An 18416-nucleotide genomic window follows, 5' to 3' on the forward strand; every position below is an offset into this window, starting at 1 on the left:
TGACTTCCGACAAACGCGTAAAGTATGCTGGGGCAATCGGAAAGGGGAAAAGGAACCGTTGTTTTTGTTCTGAAGCAGCTACACGAGGTCCTAATTCTTAGAAAACATCCACTGGCGTCTAATTGATGAAGCAGTTTCGTTGGCGAACCCTCCTTAGCTACATAAACACTAGTTACTAGTTTCCGCTAGGTCCAACATTTTATTGAAGATGGTCCAAGTTATTTTCGGCTGAAATAACAGACCAACAAATCAACTAATCTCACACAACTAAGTACAAGATGTGAAACAACGTCAGGTGTCCAAAGGCCTAAAGAAAACTCTAAAACCAACACGCTGTGTTGATCAAGCTTCTCGTGGACTACCAGGCAGCCATTGTCCTGCCGTATAAATGGGCAAAGCTTTTTTCTCATTTAGCCGTGTGAGACAGCCAATTAGACTGTGATCTGAGTAGTTCTATGAAGACGGTCTGTTGGCAAAACACAAGACGAACCTTGCTTGCATTTGCTTTTGGTTATCAATTCAAGGATTAATCACGATCTTCGAATATTAAAGGGCTGTGTGATGCTGAATATGGCTTTTTAGTATGTGCCGTGCCACGAGCGCACGACGTTGCATGAAGAATTCCAATTAACGATATTAGTAGTCGTGCAGGTCACTACGCAACCTTAATAAACGATCAGGTTACTATCGTTGCAGCAGAGGAAATAGAACTAAATCTCCGCTCACAAATGGAAAGCAAATACTGAATGTCGCAAAGATGTGTATGGGGGCTTTATGGCAGAACCAACATTCTGTACACTATCGACAATGATATTGAGTAGTGCTTGGGTCTACGGAGCCTCTTAGACCTGGACGCAAGAACACGGGTGGGATTAGGACAGAAATCATGTTATTGTCTGTTTCAACAATCTGCTGTTATAATTATATGCAAATAGCCCCCGACCATGAGTCCGAGAGGCCAGTTACAAACGGAAATCTTGAGGACGGACGCAAATTGTTATGAACGCAAATTTGCTTTCATTTCTTGAAACCATCACTTTTGATGTGATAGTTGAAGGGATCAAACCTGACTGAAACATTCAACACGATAAGGAGAAACCAGACTACAACTTGACCTCGATCAACTGACAAAAATATCATTTTGCGAAATATATTCCGTTGAATTCCCAGACTTTAGAAAGTTCTGAATCTGTCACGAGTTAATTTATGAAATGACACTTGTAGAAAAGAACACAAGTCCACACCACGTCCAGAATATCTGTTTGATGATATAAGGTCAAGCCAAGTGCTAACAAATATGAGCTGACACAATCAGGTACCTAAAGGCACCCAGTCAAGACACCCAGTCAAGATACTAGGTGTCCACATCAGACATGCATTTGTCAAAATCATGAGTCGAGGGCACGGTTTCAGCATAATTGGTCTCATGAAGCATCGAAGGGAGCAGTCCCTTAGCAATCAACAAATGACCACAGTTTCAAAGAATGACACCCCGACAGCTTCCAGCTTTGCTGATCGGTTGTAAAATAAGGTCTGTTTAGGAAAGCGGTCCTTTGTAATCAGTGAGGCGACAGTAGGAAGAGGTTTAGACGACGTTGTACAGAGTGCTTATCACAATTTCTGCCTTGAGTACACGTATTTATCTATGTTTAATGTGTATGTTCCGTGTTGGAGAGTGTTGTTTGCCCTTAAAGGCACCCCAGGTTATTCCATGTTTAATTATGACCTGGATCAAAAAGGGAGACACCCGTGTGTTGTACATTTTCTGGCGTTAGATAATTCTTGTGCGTCATGTCTTACATATCCTATATACACATGCATATATATGTGTATGTATGTCTGTTTCTTACAGCATCACTGGCTCCTATCACGAAGCAACCTTAGTCATTAAGGTAACCTTAGTGCAGTGTCAAAGAATGATAGTTAAGGTTAACCTTAGTAAAGATTGCTTCGTCAAAAGAGCCTCAGGTCAGTATTGGTCTACCAGACACTCAGGTTGCCCTTTATGACAAGTGTAAAGTGGCACTGTTTGTTACAGCGTCAGGGTAGTATAGGTCTGCCAGACACTCAGGTTGGCCTTTATGACATGTCTGAAGTGTCACTGTTTGTTACAGCGTCAGGGTAGTATAGGTCTGCCAGACACTCAGGTTGGCCTTTATGACATGTCTGAAGTGTCACTGTTTGTTACAGCGTCAGGTCAGTATTGGTCTACCAGACACTCAGGTTGCCCTTTATGACATGTCTGAAGTGTCACTGTTTGTTACAGCGTCAGGGTAGTATAGGTCTGCCAGACACTCAGTTTGGCCTTTATGACATGTCTGAAGTGTCACTGTTTGTTACAGCCTCAGGTCAGTATTGGTCTACCAGACACTCAGGTTGGCCTTTATGACAAGTGTAAAGTGGCACTGTTTGTTACAGCGTCAGGGTAGTATAGGTCTGCCAGACACTCAGGTTGGCCTTTATGACATGTCTGAAGTGTCACTGTTTGTTACAGCGTCAGGGTAGTATAGGTCTGCCAGACACTCAGGTTGGCCTTTATGACATGTCTGAAGTGTCACTGTTTGTTACAGCGTCAGGGCAGTACAGGTCTACCAGACACTCAGGTTGGCCTTTATGACAAGTGTAAAGTGGCACTGTTTGTTACAGCGTCAGGGTAGTATAGGTCTGCCAGACACTCAGGTTGGCCTTTATGACATGTCTGAAGTGTCACTGTTTGTTACAGCGTCAGGGCAGTACAGGTCTACCAGACACTCAGGTTGGCCTTTATGACATGTCTGAAGTGTCACTGTTTGTTACAGCGTCAGGTCAGTATTGGTCTACCAGACACTCAGGTTGGCCTTTATGACAAGTGTAAAGTGGCACTGTTTGTTACAACGTCAGGGTAGTACAGGTCTGCCAGACACTCAGGTTGGCTTTTATGACAAGTGTAAAGTGGCACTGTTTGTTACAGCGTCAGGTCAGTATTGGTCTACCAGACACTCAGGTTGGCTTACGACATATGTAAAGTGTCACTGTTTGTTACTGCGTCAGGGTAGTATAGGTCTGTCAGACACTCAGGTTGCCCTTTATAACATGTCTGAAGTGTCACTGTTTGTTACAGCGTCAGGGTAATATAGGTCTGCCAGACACTCAGGTTGGCTTACGACATATGTAAAGTGTCACTGTTTGTTACAGCGTCGGGGCAGTATAGACCTGCCAGACTCTCCGGTTGCCCTTTATAACATGTCTGAAGTGTCACTGTTTGTTACAGCGTCAGGGCAGTATAGGTCTGCCAGACACTCCGGTTGCCCTGCATGACTTGAACCTAGAAGAGATGATCCCGAGGTACGCCCCGCCCGTGCAGCCCACGGGGAATCTGAAGGTACAGCTACAGTTCTCCCACGACAACACCACGCTGACGGTCATCATAGTCGAGGTAAGTGTGCCTGTGCTTCTTTCAGCCTCCACACGTTCATAAGACGCAGTTTGTGTGTAAGTGCGCTAGCGTTCGTGCGTGCGTGTGTGCAAGCGTGTTATTAGGACAATCATTAATAGGCAAATGGATGTTTGCATTCTAAAGCTTTAGTCCACTCAAATCACAAATGATGGGACTGCGAAGTTGTCTGAACCTTCATCTTCATTCATCATCGCTATAAATACCTTTAACTGTTTAGCCGTAGGAACAATTATCTGTAACTACATACACAGACATATGTAAACCAGTTTTTATGCTATGTATCATACATACATAATCATGTGCCTGAGACAGTTTTTGTTTCCTCTGTTGATGCAAGACATTCTTTACTAATATTAATTTCTTCACAGTCGGTGACGGTTTTGCAGGACTGCATCCTGCCTCTTCACACAGTAAATTGGGCAAGATATATCTATTGTTTTACCTTTGCATTTGCAATCAATATTGACATTATGATCAATATGCATTCGCTTGATGATATGGCAATACATATCCCTATTCTACCTTTACATTCATTGTTGACATTGTGATCCATATGTATTCACTCAATGCCGGGGCAAGATATATCCCTGTATCACCTTTATAATCAATAGTGACATTGCATCCCTGTGTCACCATTACAACCATTACCCAATACTGACACTGTGATCAGTATGTTTTCACTCGGTGAAGAGGCAAAATATATATCCCTGTTTCACCTTTATAATCAATACTGACACTGTGATCAGTATGTTTTCACTCGGTGAAGAGGCAAAATATATATCCCTGTTTCACCTTTATAATCAATACTGACACTGTGATCAGTATGTTTTCACTCGGTGAAGAGGCAAAATATATATCCCTGTTTCACCTTTATAATCAATACTGACATTGTGATCAGTATGTTTTCACTCGGTGAAGAGGCAAAATATATATCCCTGTTTCACCTTCACAATCAATATTGAAATTGTGGTTCATATGTATTCAGTCGATGAAGAGGCAAGATATATATCCCTGTTTCACCTCCACAATCAATATTGAAATTGTGGTTCATGTGTATTCAGTCGATGAAGAGGCAAGATATATATCCCTGTTTCACCTTCACAATCAATATTGAAATTGTGGTTCATATGTATTCAGTCGATGAAGAGGCAAGATATATATCCCTGTTTCACCTTCACAATCAATATTGAAATTGTGGTTCATATGTATTCAGTCGATGAAGAGGCAAGATATATATCCCTGTTTCACCTTCACAATCAATATTGAAATTGTGGTTCATATGTATTCAGTCGATGAAGAGGCAAGATATATATCCCTGTTTCACCTTCACAATCAATATTGAAATTGTGGTTCATATGTATTCAGTCGATGAAGAGGCAAGATATATATCCCTGTTTCACCTTCACAATCAATATTGAAATTGTGGTTCATATGTATTCAGTCGATGAAGAGGCAAGATATATATCCCTGTTTCACCTTCACAATCAATATTGAAATTGTGGTTCATATGTATTCAGTCGATGAAGAGGCAAGATATATATCCCTGTTTCACCTTCACAATCAATATTGAAATTGTGGTTCATATGTATTCAGTCGATGAAGAGGCAAGATATATCCACATTTACCTTTACAATATCTGTTTACTTAATAAAGAGACAGAGCTATCCCCGTATCATCTTTACAATCAACATGGACACGGTGATCCGTATGTATTCACTCGAAGGGTCAAAATGCAACTTTGAAACACAAGTGCACACAATGTAACATTTGTGATTAAAATGTATTCACCCTTTGAAGTGAGTTTGTGCTAGCCCTGATACTCTGTGTAACACAAAAAAGACGTTGGGATCAATGTGTTTAAACATCAAGAAGGGACAGGAGGAAGCCTGAAGTAGTACAGAAAGAGTTCAGTTTTCATGTTCTCCTAAATCATTATCCAAGGCTTCCCTACATAAGTCTTGGCTTTCCTGACCATCTATGTTTTCTAAGAAGCCATCCCCTTTGCCTGGCAGCCCCTCTATCTGTGCAGTTACAGAAACCTGTGTTTACATAGTTTTCAGGAGAAAATAGTGTCAATCATTTTGCTTGAAAATATTACATGAACGGGTCTTTAACTTAACAAAGATTCACGAATTTCTTCTCTCATGACATTTACAATTCCTGCAATTAAACGCCAATCATATGCTCAAACTATTTATGCCTACGGACGAGAATCAAAGAAAACCTTGATAAGAGAATACGCTTAGTGCCGATAGCAAGGACACAGGAAGCGTAGTGAAAGTAGTTAGTTAAAACGGAGGCAATTTTCTTAGTAATGTGGCCGAGCATTACAACGCCAAGTGTTCATTTTTACTTTTTAGTCCAGTTAAAGCATAAAAAACGTTACTCCATGGTGATGTGTCCAACATACCTTTCAGTGCTAATTAGTTCATCTTCACGCATTGAGCTATTATAGTGGATATTACTCAAGATTTCAAGCACTCTGCTTTCCAGGGCGTCGTTCAATACACTAAGACACACCTTTCCCCTTCAACTATGCCAGACCAGTTGGCTTTAAGTCTACGGGACTTCGCATAATAGAAGATAATGATTTCAAGTGCCAAGAGTCATTTTGTCTCAATTTGACGCGGAATCGCTTACTTCCTTACGCATCTGTCGCTGAATACAGCTTTCCTGTCGACGATCTTCAGTCAAATATCATCAATGTCATTTTCCTAAGGTTCCCTTAAGAACCCGCGGCATCGCAATTTTCTAGTCTATATTGAGTCCTCAACCAACCTCAAATGAGTGTTAAATGACCCGTCCTCCATTAGGCTCATAGCGTAGAATCCTGTGTATCATCCCTGGGCTTAGAGCTGCTTGTCACAAGATGCCTTGTAGGTGGCGCTACGCTGAATAACATTTAATTTTGTTTACAGGAAAATTTCGTTTCGGTGTCAGGGCATCTGTGTTATTTTTGGTAGGAAGGAGTGCTGCATTTGTACCTTGCTTGGAGGGTTTTTTTAAACTGCAATAACACGGCTTTTAGATACTAAGTATTCCCCAAATTGTAGCGAATGATTTTTAGATTCGTCTATACCTTCCTAACCAAGATAATTTACACACATAAAAAATAGAAAGTAACAGTAGTAAAATACAACCTAAGTGTCAAGTCTGTAGATGAGTGCGCGCGCGCGTGCGTGCGTGCGTGCGTGCGTGCGTGTGTGTGTGTGTGTGTGTGTGTGTGTTTAAGATTCTTTTTTCTCTTTTCTTCTTCTATGCTTGATTCGGTTTTCTTTTTTGGGGGTTCTAGGGGTGGTGTGTGTGTGTGTGTGTGTGTTTAAGATTCTTTTTTCTCTTTTCTTCTTCTATGCTTGATTTGGTTTTCTTTTTTGGGTACTAGGGGTGGTTTGTGTGTGTGCGTGCGTGCGTGCGTGCGTGCGTGCGTGTGTGTGTATGTTTAAGATTCTTTTTTCTCTTTTCTTCTTCTGTGCTTGATTTGGTTTTCTTTTTCTTGGTACTAGGGGGGTGTTTTTCCCATGTCAACGAAATACGTGAGTATGACGATGACAGTCAATAGACCATTCAGTGCCAGAGTTTGAACTACACATGTTCTATAATTCATATGACATAAATACTACGTAGCACACTGATACTTTTTAGCAGATTATAGATGTATGGCATTAAGTCCACTGATACAATATATCCATACGTTAATGCACTATGAGGCTTCCAGTTGGAATGGACGGTTGGAGTTGGTAGCTCATGCATGTCTTAGTAAAACGTAAAGTCCATACTTTGGAAGATGAATTCAGCGTGACTTTAAAAAATACGGAACCTGTAGTTTTCAACTGTTTGGATTAGAAAACAGAGGCATGAGAGGTTCATCTGGTGCCATCACTGGTAATTCATACACACAAGCTTATTATATAGCCTCACTGATAACTCGACTCTTCTTTAAGCAGATATGTCGTATGAATATGGACAATATTTTTTCTGCTTTAACATATGTTATTCCAGTTTATTCTTACAAGCTCATTGATTCCGCAATTATTCTCGGAGGCCATGAAATACCGGATTATTTCCTGATGGTGTTGTATTAACATTATATCCATGTAATAATGAGATTCCCGTTTTAAAATGTGATTAATGCAGAATAATGAGATATGATAACTAACCTTCCGGTTCTGCAACAGTATGATGCATATCACATAATAGACTAGAAAGATAGCAGGTTTAAGCCGTCGAGTGTTGATCCAGCCATCAATCACGACAAACATGCTTGCCTTTTGTGAAAAACTGTTACCTCGATGACAGTGATTAAAGTGAAAGACGACAGGAGAAAGGAATTGCAACTTTGATCTTTTGGCGAGTTCTGATTTGAGGGAAATATACAATCTTTTAGATGTCAGTCTTGGTTGTCATGGAAACTCTTTGATCTTGCAGATATATAATGGCTGGTTCTAATCTTAGTACATTGTCAACATAAAGTTTGGTACTGACGTTTTATACTTGTCTGTGGCCAAGAAATTTGTTTTGAGCCACCACAAGGCTCAATTCTATATTAGTTTGTGTTTATATTAGATTCATCTTTAGCACTGTACTTTATCCAGGACTTGGTATAGTATTTACCACTGTGAAACTTCAGGTAATAAAAACGAATTGCAAATATCTAACAGGGGTCGTTGTGAGAATGTTTAAGTTCACAAAATATATTCATAAGTTAATACTTACACAAACACACTACATGTTTGTGTTAAAGTTTCCTTAATTCAAACATTCTCATTATAAGCTCCCATCTTCATAAATCCTGGTTTTCAATGCCGACTACACTTACTATTTGACCACGTTGCCAAAACAACCTATAATTTGCAACACATCAGTTGTTACGCACGCAGTGCATTACGATCAGGCTTTTATTTCCATGTTTTTTCATAGTCCTCTTATCAAATAAAGATGTGAACATTTGGCCAATGTTTTGTTGATTTCAGGCTCAGAGTCTTGTGATTCCTGGAGTACCAAAGGATATCGATGTCAACCCATATGTCAAAGCCTTCTTGGTCCCAGGGAGGACGTTCAAATACAGAACCAAGACTCTCACGAAGACAACGGTAATAATCCAGCTTTTATGTACCGTATTCTTCTCGAAGTACTGATTCCACCAACAGCCGACTCTGTGAAATCCTATTCCATGTCGTCCTGAGCGATGTGTCTTAAATAGTGGGGTCATTTTTTTCAGGAACGCAATGACCTGCCAGATAGAGTGGTTTAAGGGCTGAAATTCAACACGTTGCTGAACTGCATTGCACTGTTAACTGTACATTACGTTTAATGTGATAGGAAAGATCCTAGGGGTTCTTGCCCTTAGTTGAATGCACTTAGCAGAAGCCGCGATATTGCATCCTCTCATCTAGAGAGAGAGAGGCTGTTCTTCAGAGACATCATGTAAAATCGTATGAGTAGCTGTTTCCAGTTTGTCTTATGATGTGAGTTACTTATCAAATGTTGATATATTCCGTCGACCGAGAGAGGCGTGGGTATCAGTTGTGACTCTATGATGTGTCTTTGTAAAAACTGGTATACTGAAACCGTTCATCTGGTACTGACATGTCTGTTAAATCAATAAATACATATCAAACTAGTTTAGTTGGTGCCACATTCTACCCTTTCCTCAAACTCAAATTACAAAAATACTTGCCTCCCCGGTTCGTGGCCTTGGACTTCACTCTTTTATTCTTTTAATTCTGTCTGATATCTGATTGCATGTTTTGTAACCCACGTGTGTGTTCCATGGTGTATGATGAGCGTGTATTTACTGGAAGTACCATGATTATTCTAGGATCCACTGTTTTTGGAAAAGTTTACCATCAAAGACATCGTGCCAACGGAAATCAACGAAGAGTCTGCTCTGGAGTTCCAAGTGTACTCCTCACATCACGTATCACGGCGCCACCTGGTGGGTGTAGGGTCAGTCAAACTTACAGATGTTGAGAAACTGACTAGTGGTCTGGTTGACCTGACCCTCATGCCACAAACAGTCTATAGGGTGAGTCCATTATGTTTGTCAATTGGTGCATCATGCCATGTTATAACGCAGGGGAAAATGTGTCGGACTCGATGATTTGGTTCTGAATGACATCGTACCCCAATTGCGTAGATCAATGGTCAGGAAGTCAGTCAGTGGATTGTCTGGTCCAGACTGGCTTATTTTCAGACCACCGTCTTATAGAAGAAATATTGTTCAGTGTGGAGTTACAAACAGTAACAATACAAACAGTTGCTATGGGCATTGTGTTGCAGAACAAAGACTCTCATCGAGAACCAATTATCAAAACATCCTCTGCTCATAGAGTTCTTGTTTCCTTGACGACTGGGTACAGCATTCATAATTTAATATCACATCCATCTGAGAGCCACTTTTGCAAAACGATTTTATGATTACGGCTAGGGCAAGTGTATGTTTAAGTATGATAGTTACTATCGTCGTAGCACTGAGATCCCTTTGTGCAGACGACCCGTGAAGGTCCCGGGGTAGAATAGGCCTTCAGCAACCCATGCTTGCCATAAAAGGTGGCTATGCTTGTCGTAAGAGGCGACTAATGGGATCGGGTGGCCAGACTAGCTGACTTGGTTGACACATGTCATCGGTTCCCAGTTCCTCAGATCGATGTTCATGTTGTTGATCACTGGATTGTCTAGTCCAGACTCGATTATTTCCAGACCGCCGCCATGTAGCTGGGGTATTGCTGAGTGCGGCGTAAAACTCACTCACTCACTTTGTGCAGATGGAACCTGCTACTGATATGTGTTCCTATTGAACAAAGCATTAATAACATGCCATGCTGTACAATGTCAGTGTCATACCATTCAATTAAAATATTTCCCAACACCCAATACCCCAGTGACTCATACTCTTGTCATCACAAAACAAAATGGCGATATGCCCTGCTACGGCGACGTCACAATACCATAATGGAACGAGATGCGGTACCATAACTTTGTCTGTTAATACCATAATTACGCATCATACAATACCATAACAGTATGCCACACACATTAGCAATGACATACTATACAATATCATAAATATATTAACAATATCACGAAATACGTGGAGGACTCCCTAGTATTATATAATCTGATGTGGAAAATATTAGTGGCTGTGTAGCTGATCGGTATTTGCCTAGCTCGGCTAGTGATGAATTAGCGGGATGTGAAATTCTTTTTATCCCGTTACCATTCTGTAGAATAAATGCACCAGAAACACATGGAAATGCTATATCGTGGTGTTGAGTTTTCCACTAAAGCGAAATAAACAACCTGTTAAATCCTTTTGGGCATATTCATTCAGAAAAAAAGAGGTTCCCAGAGCTTTGTTTCAGAAAATACTTGAACAAAGTATCCTACATAATTGAAACTTTAGTAACGTTAAACCAATTATCCTATGATTATGCCTCTAGTGAATACTCACTAATACTTGTCTTTCGAATGAACTGTCCATAAGTGAGTCATCATCAGTGAACTTCCCATAGACTTGCGTGTTAATGTGTTCTGGCAAGAATTATTTTCATTTTAATTTCGGTCGAATTGCTTTCAATACTAGTACTGATCTACCAGTTGGGATATCATCTCGGCTACATACACATAATTTCCATTCAATTTCCCATGATAATTTAGAAAAATGCAAGTATTTAAACATCGTATATTAGACATACCAATCAGGTTTACTTTGGTGACTGTGGAATAGATTAAAAGCTGTTCTTGTATATGGTGTTTAATCAGATGTCGTTCTATAGCTAATCAACGGAAGGATGCAAATAATGTACAAGTAACTGAAGTTGATTTCCAAGATGTATGCAAAATATCAAAATAAAATGACTTCTACTTAATTAATGAAATTATTCTCACAACTCAGTTATTCTTAAATCAGTTAATTAAGATGAAATTCTATTGAAATTTCACTACTTGTGACTGACTTACGGCCAACTACCGCACTATACACTTATGATTTGAGACTGACGGACAATGCGAAGATGCACATGCGAAATATGTGCTTATGTAATTGCTTGGGTATGTTTTTGTATGACACACATGTTTATATCATAAGCTTATGATAAATACTTTAGCTAAATGATAAAAGTATGTACCAAAATAACGACCTAACATTTAATACATTATCATAATTGCATGTCATACAATAGCATAATGACATTACAGTACCTTACAGTAGCATAATGACATACCTTAAAGTAGCATAATGACATACCTTAAAGTAGCGTAATGACATACCTTACAATATCATAATGGCATACCTTACAATATCCTAATGATATACCTTGAAATATCATAATGACATACCTTACAATATCATAATGACATACCTTACAATATCATAATGACATACCTTAAAGTAGCATAGTGACATACCTTACAATATCATAATGACATACCTTACAATATCATACTGACATACCTTGAAATATCCTAATGACATACCGTACAATATCCTAATGACATGCCTTGAAATATCATGACATACCTTACAATGTCATAATGACATACCTTACAATATCCTAATGACATACCTTGAAATATCATAATGACATACCTTGAAATATCATAATGACATACGTTACAATATCATAATGACATACCTTAAAGTAGCATAATGACATACCTTACAATATCATAATGACATACATTACAATATCCTAACGATATACCTTGAAATATCATAATGACATACCTTACAATATCATAATGACATACGTTACAATATCATAATGACATACCTTAAAGTAGCATAATGACATACCTTACAGTATCATAATGACATACCTTACAATATCATACTGACATACCTTGAAATATCATAATGACATACCGTACAATATCATAATGATATACCGTACAATATCCTAATGACATACCTTACAATATCCTAATGACATACCTTACAATATCCTAATGACATACCTTTCAATATTCTAATGACATACTTTAATGTAGCATAATGACATACCTTACAATATCCTAATGACATGCCTTGAAATATCATGACAAACCTTACAATGTCATAATGACATACCTTACAATATCCTAATGACATACCTTACAATAGTACAATGGTACACCATACAGTAGAATAATGGCACACCTTACATTATCATGATGGTATATCATACAATGGCATAATGGCATGTCTTAGAATATTACAGTGACGTGCCTTAAAAAGCATAATGGTATTCCATACAATAGCGTAATGACATGCCTTAGAATATAATGACGGCATACCTTACAATATTATAATTACATACCATACAATAACATAACGGCATACCACACAATACCATAATGGCATACCATACAATAGCACTATGACATGTCATATAATAGCGTAATGGTATACCTATCAATATCATGTCATACACAACATTTCACCATGTCTTATCACACAATACCATATTGCCATACCATTACGTCCTAAGTGTTTTACCTCTGACTGTGGCACTGTTCTGCATTTCGTGCTGTATCAAATTCCCATCAGCGATCAGGCAACCATTAAGCACCAGACAGCTAACACTATCCACACATTATGGCATAATTACTTGTGAACTGTGTATCGAAGATCAACATACCCAGGTCACCTAGCACCAGACAGCTACATCGCGGATGATGGTGTAGATTGTCGTTAAGGTTGTATGTGTCATGGCTTATTGAATCAAGCAACGTGCGTTATGCAAACGAGTGCTGATATTGTTACATGTGGCCTACATAAGTGTGGTAGCGTTGTTTATAATGAAAGGTTGTAAGGTTCCATCATGGCTCATCTAAGCTCTTCTGTGGTCCATGAAAAATCATTCACGGTGTTTAACTGTGCAGGGACATTTCTAGAACGTTTGTCTGTGCTGAGCAACCAAACAATCTTCTCAGTAGGTTACGCGTGCTAATGGACCGTGGATAATATAACATTGCCTCGGATTTGAGATAATTAAAACCCTCAGATGGATTAACAAAAAAAAAACATGTACAGTGAAAGACATTCTGTTTGAAACAGGAAATGAAAGGTAACATGTTTGTATTTTGTTCAACGCCGCATAAAATCCTGCTACATGGTGACAGTCTGCTTATAATCGAGTCTGAGCCAGGCAATATATCCGTTCATATGAAGAACATATGAAGGTATCATTTAGCCAAATCAACGATCTTGGTCACTCGAACCCGTTAGTCGCCTCCCAGGGTCAAGCATGGGTCGCAAAAGACCAATTCCAACCTGTCATACATAACTCAGAATAGTTGAACATTTTCGGGACATGACAAACGGTCGTCAATGTCGACTACCCAATCCATATAGTCACCTCTTATGACCAACACCCATGAAGGTGTTGGATCTAGATCACAGTCCCCCTGGATACCTTGTAGATGGATAGGATCTTAAATCTCCTTCGGGCCTTGGTTTCATCCAGGACTGAGTCTCTAAGGTGGAACAATTTCACGTAGAATACCTCCCTTTCAGACGCATAACCTCACCTCGTATGGCAACCCTTTCTACAAATGTCCAAACTGATCAGCGAGTATTGTCCTTCACCAAAAAGATAGCATAGGCATTTTAACACTGTGTCTGACTTCTATGCCCAGACATCGTTATAACAAGATAGTAAATCTCTAATATGGCTAACTTATTGATATCACATACCTCTATCTTAGAACATGTAGATGTTGCGTTTCCAACGCCTACATTGGAGATTGTACAGGTTAATAGATATATAGGATGTCTGTGGTAAAGAACACGTCGAGTGTTCCATCAAAGTCCAGACACAGTCGGCTAAGGAGTGCTCTTTACATTTAGAAACAATATCATTGTTATTGTGTAGTTACTATTGATGTCCAGACACTGTGTATTGCCGATACGTTTAGGGCAGTGCAGGGTCCAGACTTAAGGCTGGAGATATGTGCAGAAAATATATGCGGTGATCAGAGAGGCAATTTCGTTTGGTAACTCTTTACAACCTTTAACTCTATTTTCGTCTTTGGCATCGGCTTTAAATTGCATTTGAACGAGGATCAAGCTTGTCATTAGTTTTAGGAACTTAGCATGTCTTTATCCCCATTATAAGTTCCAGAACTACTTTGTGTCACCGACTGGTGCAGTAAATCTCCGAATTTTCCAGAACACTTTAATAGCATTGAGTAAGGTTTTCTTTACCAGATGTGCACCTCGCGGTCGGCTTACGTACAGGGGACTCTGGTATGATGGTATGATAAAAACAGCAGTGAAACACAAATGTACATGGTGATACAGTAAAATCGTGTACGTTCAGTACGCTGTACGGATACTAATAGTGTTTACAATGAGTGAACTTGTTGAAATTCCTGGCTAGAATAATACTCCGCTTCTCTTCACCTATGGTCGGTGTGATGTGCATTGTGTGGCCAGTGAAGTCAATTATTTTGTCCAACCCCAATCGTTTATCGTTGATTTTGCCTTTTATATACACATTTGTCTGATGTAGTCTGGTGTACAGACTGTCGTCATATAGATGGTTAGAACTTAAACACCGTTTCCTCAATGATGTATAGCCGCCATTCATTATCCATGAATGAAAATGTAATTCCTGATACGTAACAAATAAGACTTACAGACTCATTTATACATTTGACAGAGGGGTACACAAATTGCCCACCCGAATGAAAAGGCACTTGTTTCCTTGCTTTTTAAGAAAGACTAATGCTGTTTGTGACATTTGTTACTTCTTACCACTTTCTGAAAGCCATATCGACGTCAGCACTACAACATCTGAGGATTTGTCAATGTAGGAACGGGTATAACTGTGACACTACCTTACAAGAGATGCAAACACACACCAAAGATTTACACCCTTACACAGTGACAAATATGTAGCTCAAAACAAAATTGAAACCCTAGCTCCTTTCTTTGGAATCCCCCCTTCCCCCCAACCCTCCTTAATTATCTAATACTAGGACAGACGCTCTCTTTGTAGGAGAATTATCAACGTGGTTAAGATCTTTGAAAGGGAAAACCTACAAGAAACCAATTTAGCAATAACACACCATCCATCATGAAAATACACTGACACCTTTGCATTGTTTCAAAAGAGTTGTTGTGACGCAAACAATTTAACTTTGAATATATCCCCTCCTTCTTTCTAACACGTTATTATTCTCGAGCACTTCGTGTATTGTCTATCATTATCAGCGGGATTACACTGCTTCCTTCAACGCCATTCCTCGCTATGAGATAATCGCCTTTAAATTTCTCTTGGGTGTCAAGAGTAGAAACTCAAATGGATAGAGTAATATGGATGTCCAGCACGCACCAGACACTCTTGTATGGTGTGTGGTTGTCAAGATAGTTTCAGAACGATAACACCCAAAACACACGCCCATTTAATCAATTTTTGGTCACGCTGTCGGCAAGGTCAAGCGCTAATTCTTGAATTTGCTTTTCAACATGGCGACCAAGTTCTGAATTAAAGCAAAACCTGTGGACGTAAAGTCCCTCTCAGGGGAAATTAACGCTTCTTATCATTTCAGAAAAGTGTCTCAGTGAAGGTTCTGGCTTAAGGCTTCAAACAAATTAGAAACCGTGGAATTTTTACACACGAAAACTTCTATTACTTAGGTGTGTGTTTTTGTGAAGAAAACTCCTGCATATTTGATTCTGCTATCTTATATACTTCCGTCTCTGGAAAAATTAAAACTGGGTCAGTTTTAAGAATACCCTTTCTATCTGATTTGAAATAGTTATGTTGCTTAAATTCACTTTATGATTTGCAAGAAAGTGGATCACGTCTTCCCTTTAATTGTACTGATAATATTAGAACGCAGAAATTCTGCAATTACACAGCAATAGAAACCGCTATGACATGTCGGGGCAGATAACACTTGTCTTAAGGCGTAGTGCTAAAGAAGTGTGACAAATTGAATCATTAGACAATCGATTTCAGGTTGTGCAGTTAAATATGAGATTTCACTTTGTACCAAAGACAAACCTGGATCGTCAGAAACTGAGTTGTGAACGCTATTTTTTCAAAACGATTTTGAGGGTATTTGCTGTTCTCGTGAATATTTGGAAGCAGTAATCGTCATGTTATCACAACCGTCGAATACTGGGAACAAGATCCCTCAACTTGATTTAATCAGCGGCGGAGATAATAAATTACAGCAAAGTAAGAGTCTCTTGTGAAAAAAACACTTTGGGGCGATTTCATAATCTTTAGAATTACTTTCGCGGGATGGTCTGGGATGTGTCTCAAACTTGTATCATCCTACATTGAACTTTTAAATATCTCTCTCCTCTTACAGATGTACATCATGCAGAATAGGTGAATATCTGATCACCGCATACAGATGAAAGGCACGGTTTGGTAGCCTAATGGTTAAAGCGTGCGCTCGACACGCCGAAGATCCGGGTTTCGATTCCCCACATGGGCACAATGTGTGAAGCCCATCCCTGGTGTCAACCCCGTTATATTGCTTGAATATTGCTAGAAGCGGCGAAAAGCCGTACTCATTCACTCATAAATTGAATGAAATATGTTAAATAAACCGTTATGCTTTCAAGTGTCCCTTCTAACACACCCAATGCATGCACTGTGATCAGTAAGCTAGTAAAATCACGGTGTAGGTGTTGAAGTGTCGATGGTGCAGGTGGCGTCGTCGGCGTCTGTGACAATAAACCATCACTTGGTAAATCTCAAGTGTCTGTTCGCCTGTCAGTATACAAGTTCCTAATGGTGTTGGCTTTTGTTCAAAGAGGATTTCTAAACGTCCACCTGTTAGCGTCTTATATAACACTCAGCGAATAACACTGATGAATATTCTCAACAGGGAAGTATTTTTTTTCAATTGTAACAACGTGACACAACGCTACCGTATAAATATCAACAAACGGCATCGACCCTAATTCGTAACCATTGTCTCTGGGCGTAGATGGCCATTCCTGTCTGGTGTATTTCACACTTAGCTAAGACTTAATGACAGCCAGTAATCAATGTCAAACCCAGTCGCCTTGTCGCAGAGCTAAGTCCCACAAAGTGTTGTGTTTATCGTTCCACGGCTTGTCAAGAGGCTTGAGAAGAAGCTGCTGACACGAGTACGCCGATCGGTTCAACAGCTGTTTGGCCCAGCAGTAACTGTTAGTTATCTGTCCAATCTAAGCTGTGCTTCCCGGCTAGTCAATATAGCCCCGCTTAGTCGGTCTCCAGGGACATTACTCATGATATGGCGATTTCCGGTCTGCAGGTAGACAGCAGTACAGAAATGCTTGAGGACAGCTCCAGCGGCATTACAGTCGTCTGGTCCCAGATAACTTGGTACCTTTCAGTATAGTTCTCAATAATAGATATTGAGGTTGAATTTTGGACATGCATTTCAGAACTTGTGTCGGAGACCTTTTCGAGGAAAATACTTAACATTCAACACTGAATAGGATAAATTCCTCAATATGTCTTAGAATCTCAATTTCTGAAATGCCTAAATGTATGAAACACAGTGGTGCGGTGGTGTAAGTGCAAATCATACAAGGTAGGATGAACATTTAACTGGTCGGGTTCAAATCCAACTTTATGATATTTGCCTATGCAAGGGAAATATATGTCCACGATATGCCAAACTGTGTTCCTTTAGAATATCCAAGAAACACCTCTCCACCTCTCTTAAGTGACCACGTAGGTGTATTTTTGTCTGATTTTAACGCCTGGTACAGTTTTAGAGCCAACAACTCGTATATGTGGTAAGAAATCATACAGTGAGATGATGTCCAAATCATGTGCCAAGAAAAACATTCTCCCTTTATACATCCAACGGCGAGGGTTATAAAAAAGAACAATAAAAATTTTCTTCTCAAACTATGCACTCAAAACCTCCCCATGACACTGACAATGCACAATGACGCTGATGACAAATTTCTTTTCCACATCCTGTTTTGTCGCAAAGAAGTACAAAGTGCCTCTAGCAATTTCAATCCCCTAGTTCCCAT

General features: G+C 39.5%; 1 protein-coding gene across 1 annotated transcript in view; it reads left to right on the plus strand.

Moving 5' to 3' along the window:
- Positions 1-18416, plus strand: part of LOC137293750 (uncharacterized) — a 92077-nt gene that overhangs the window by 64991 nt on the left and 8670 nt on the right. Inside the window, exons 6-8 of the mRNA XM_067824463.1 lie at positions 3251-3415; positions 8407-8526; positions 9255-9461. Coding sequence (XP_067680564.1) covers positions 3251-3415; positions 8407-8526; positions 9255-9461 — 492 coding nt within the window. The remainder of the gene's footprint in view (positions 1-3250; positions 3416-8406; positions 8527-9254; positions 9462-18416) is intronic.

Source organism: Haliotis asinina, chromosome 8 (genome assembly GCF_037392515.1).
Source record: "Haliotis asinina isolate JCU_RB_2024 chromosome 8, JCU_Hal_asi_v2, whole genome shotgun sequence".
Classification (NCBI taxonomy): Eukaryota; Metazoa; Mollusca; class Gastropoda; order Lepetellida; family Haliotidae; genus Haliotis; species Haliotis asinina.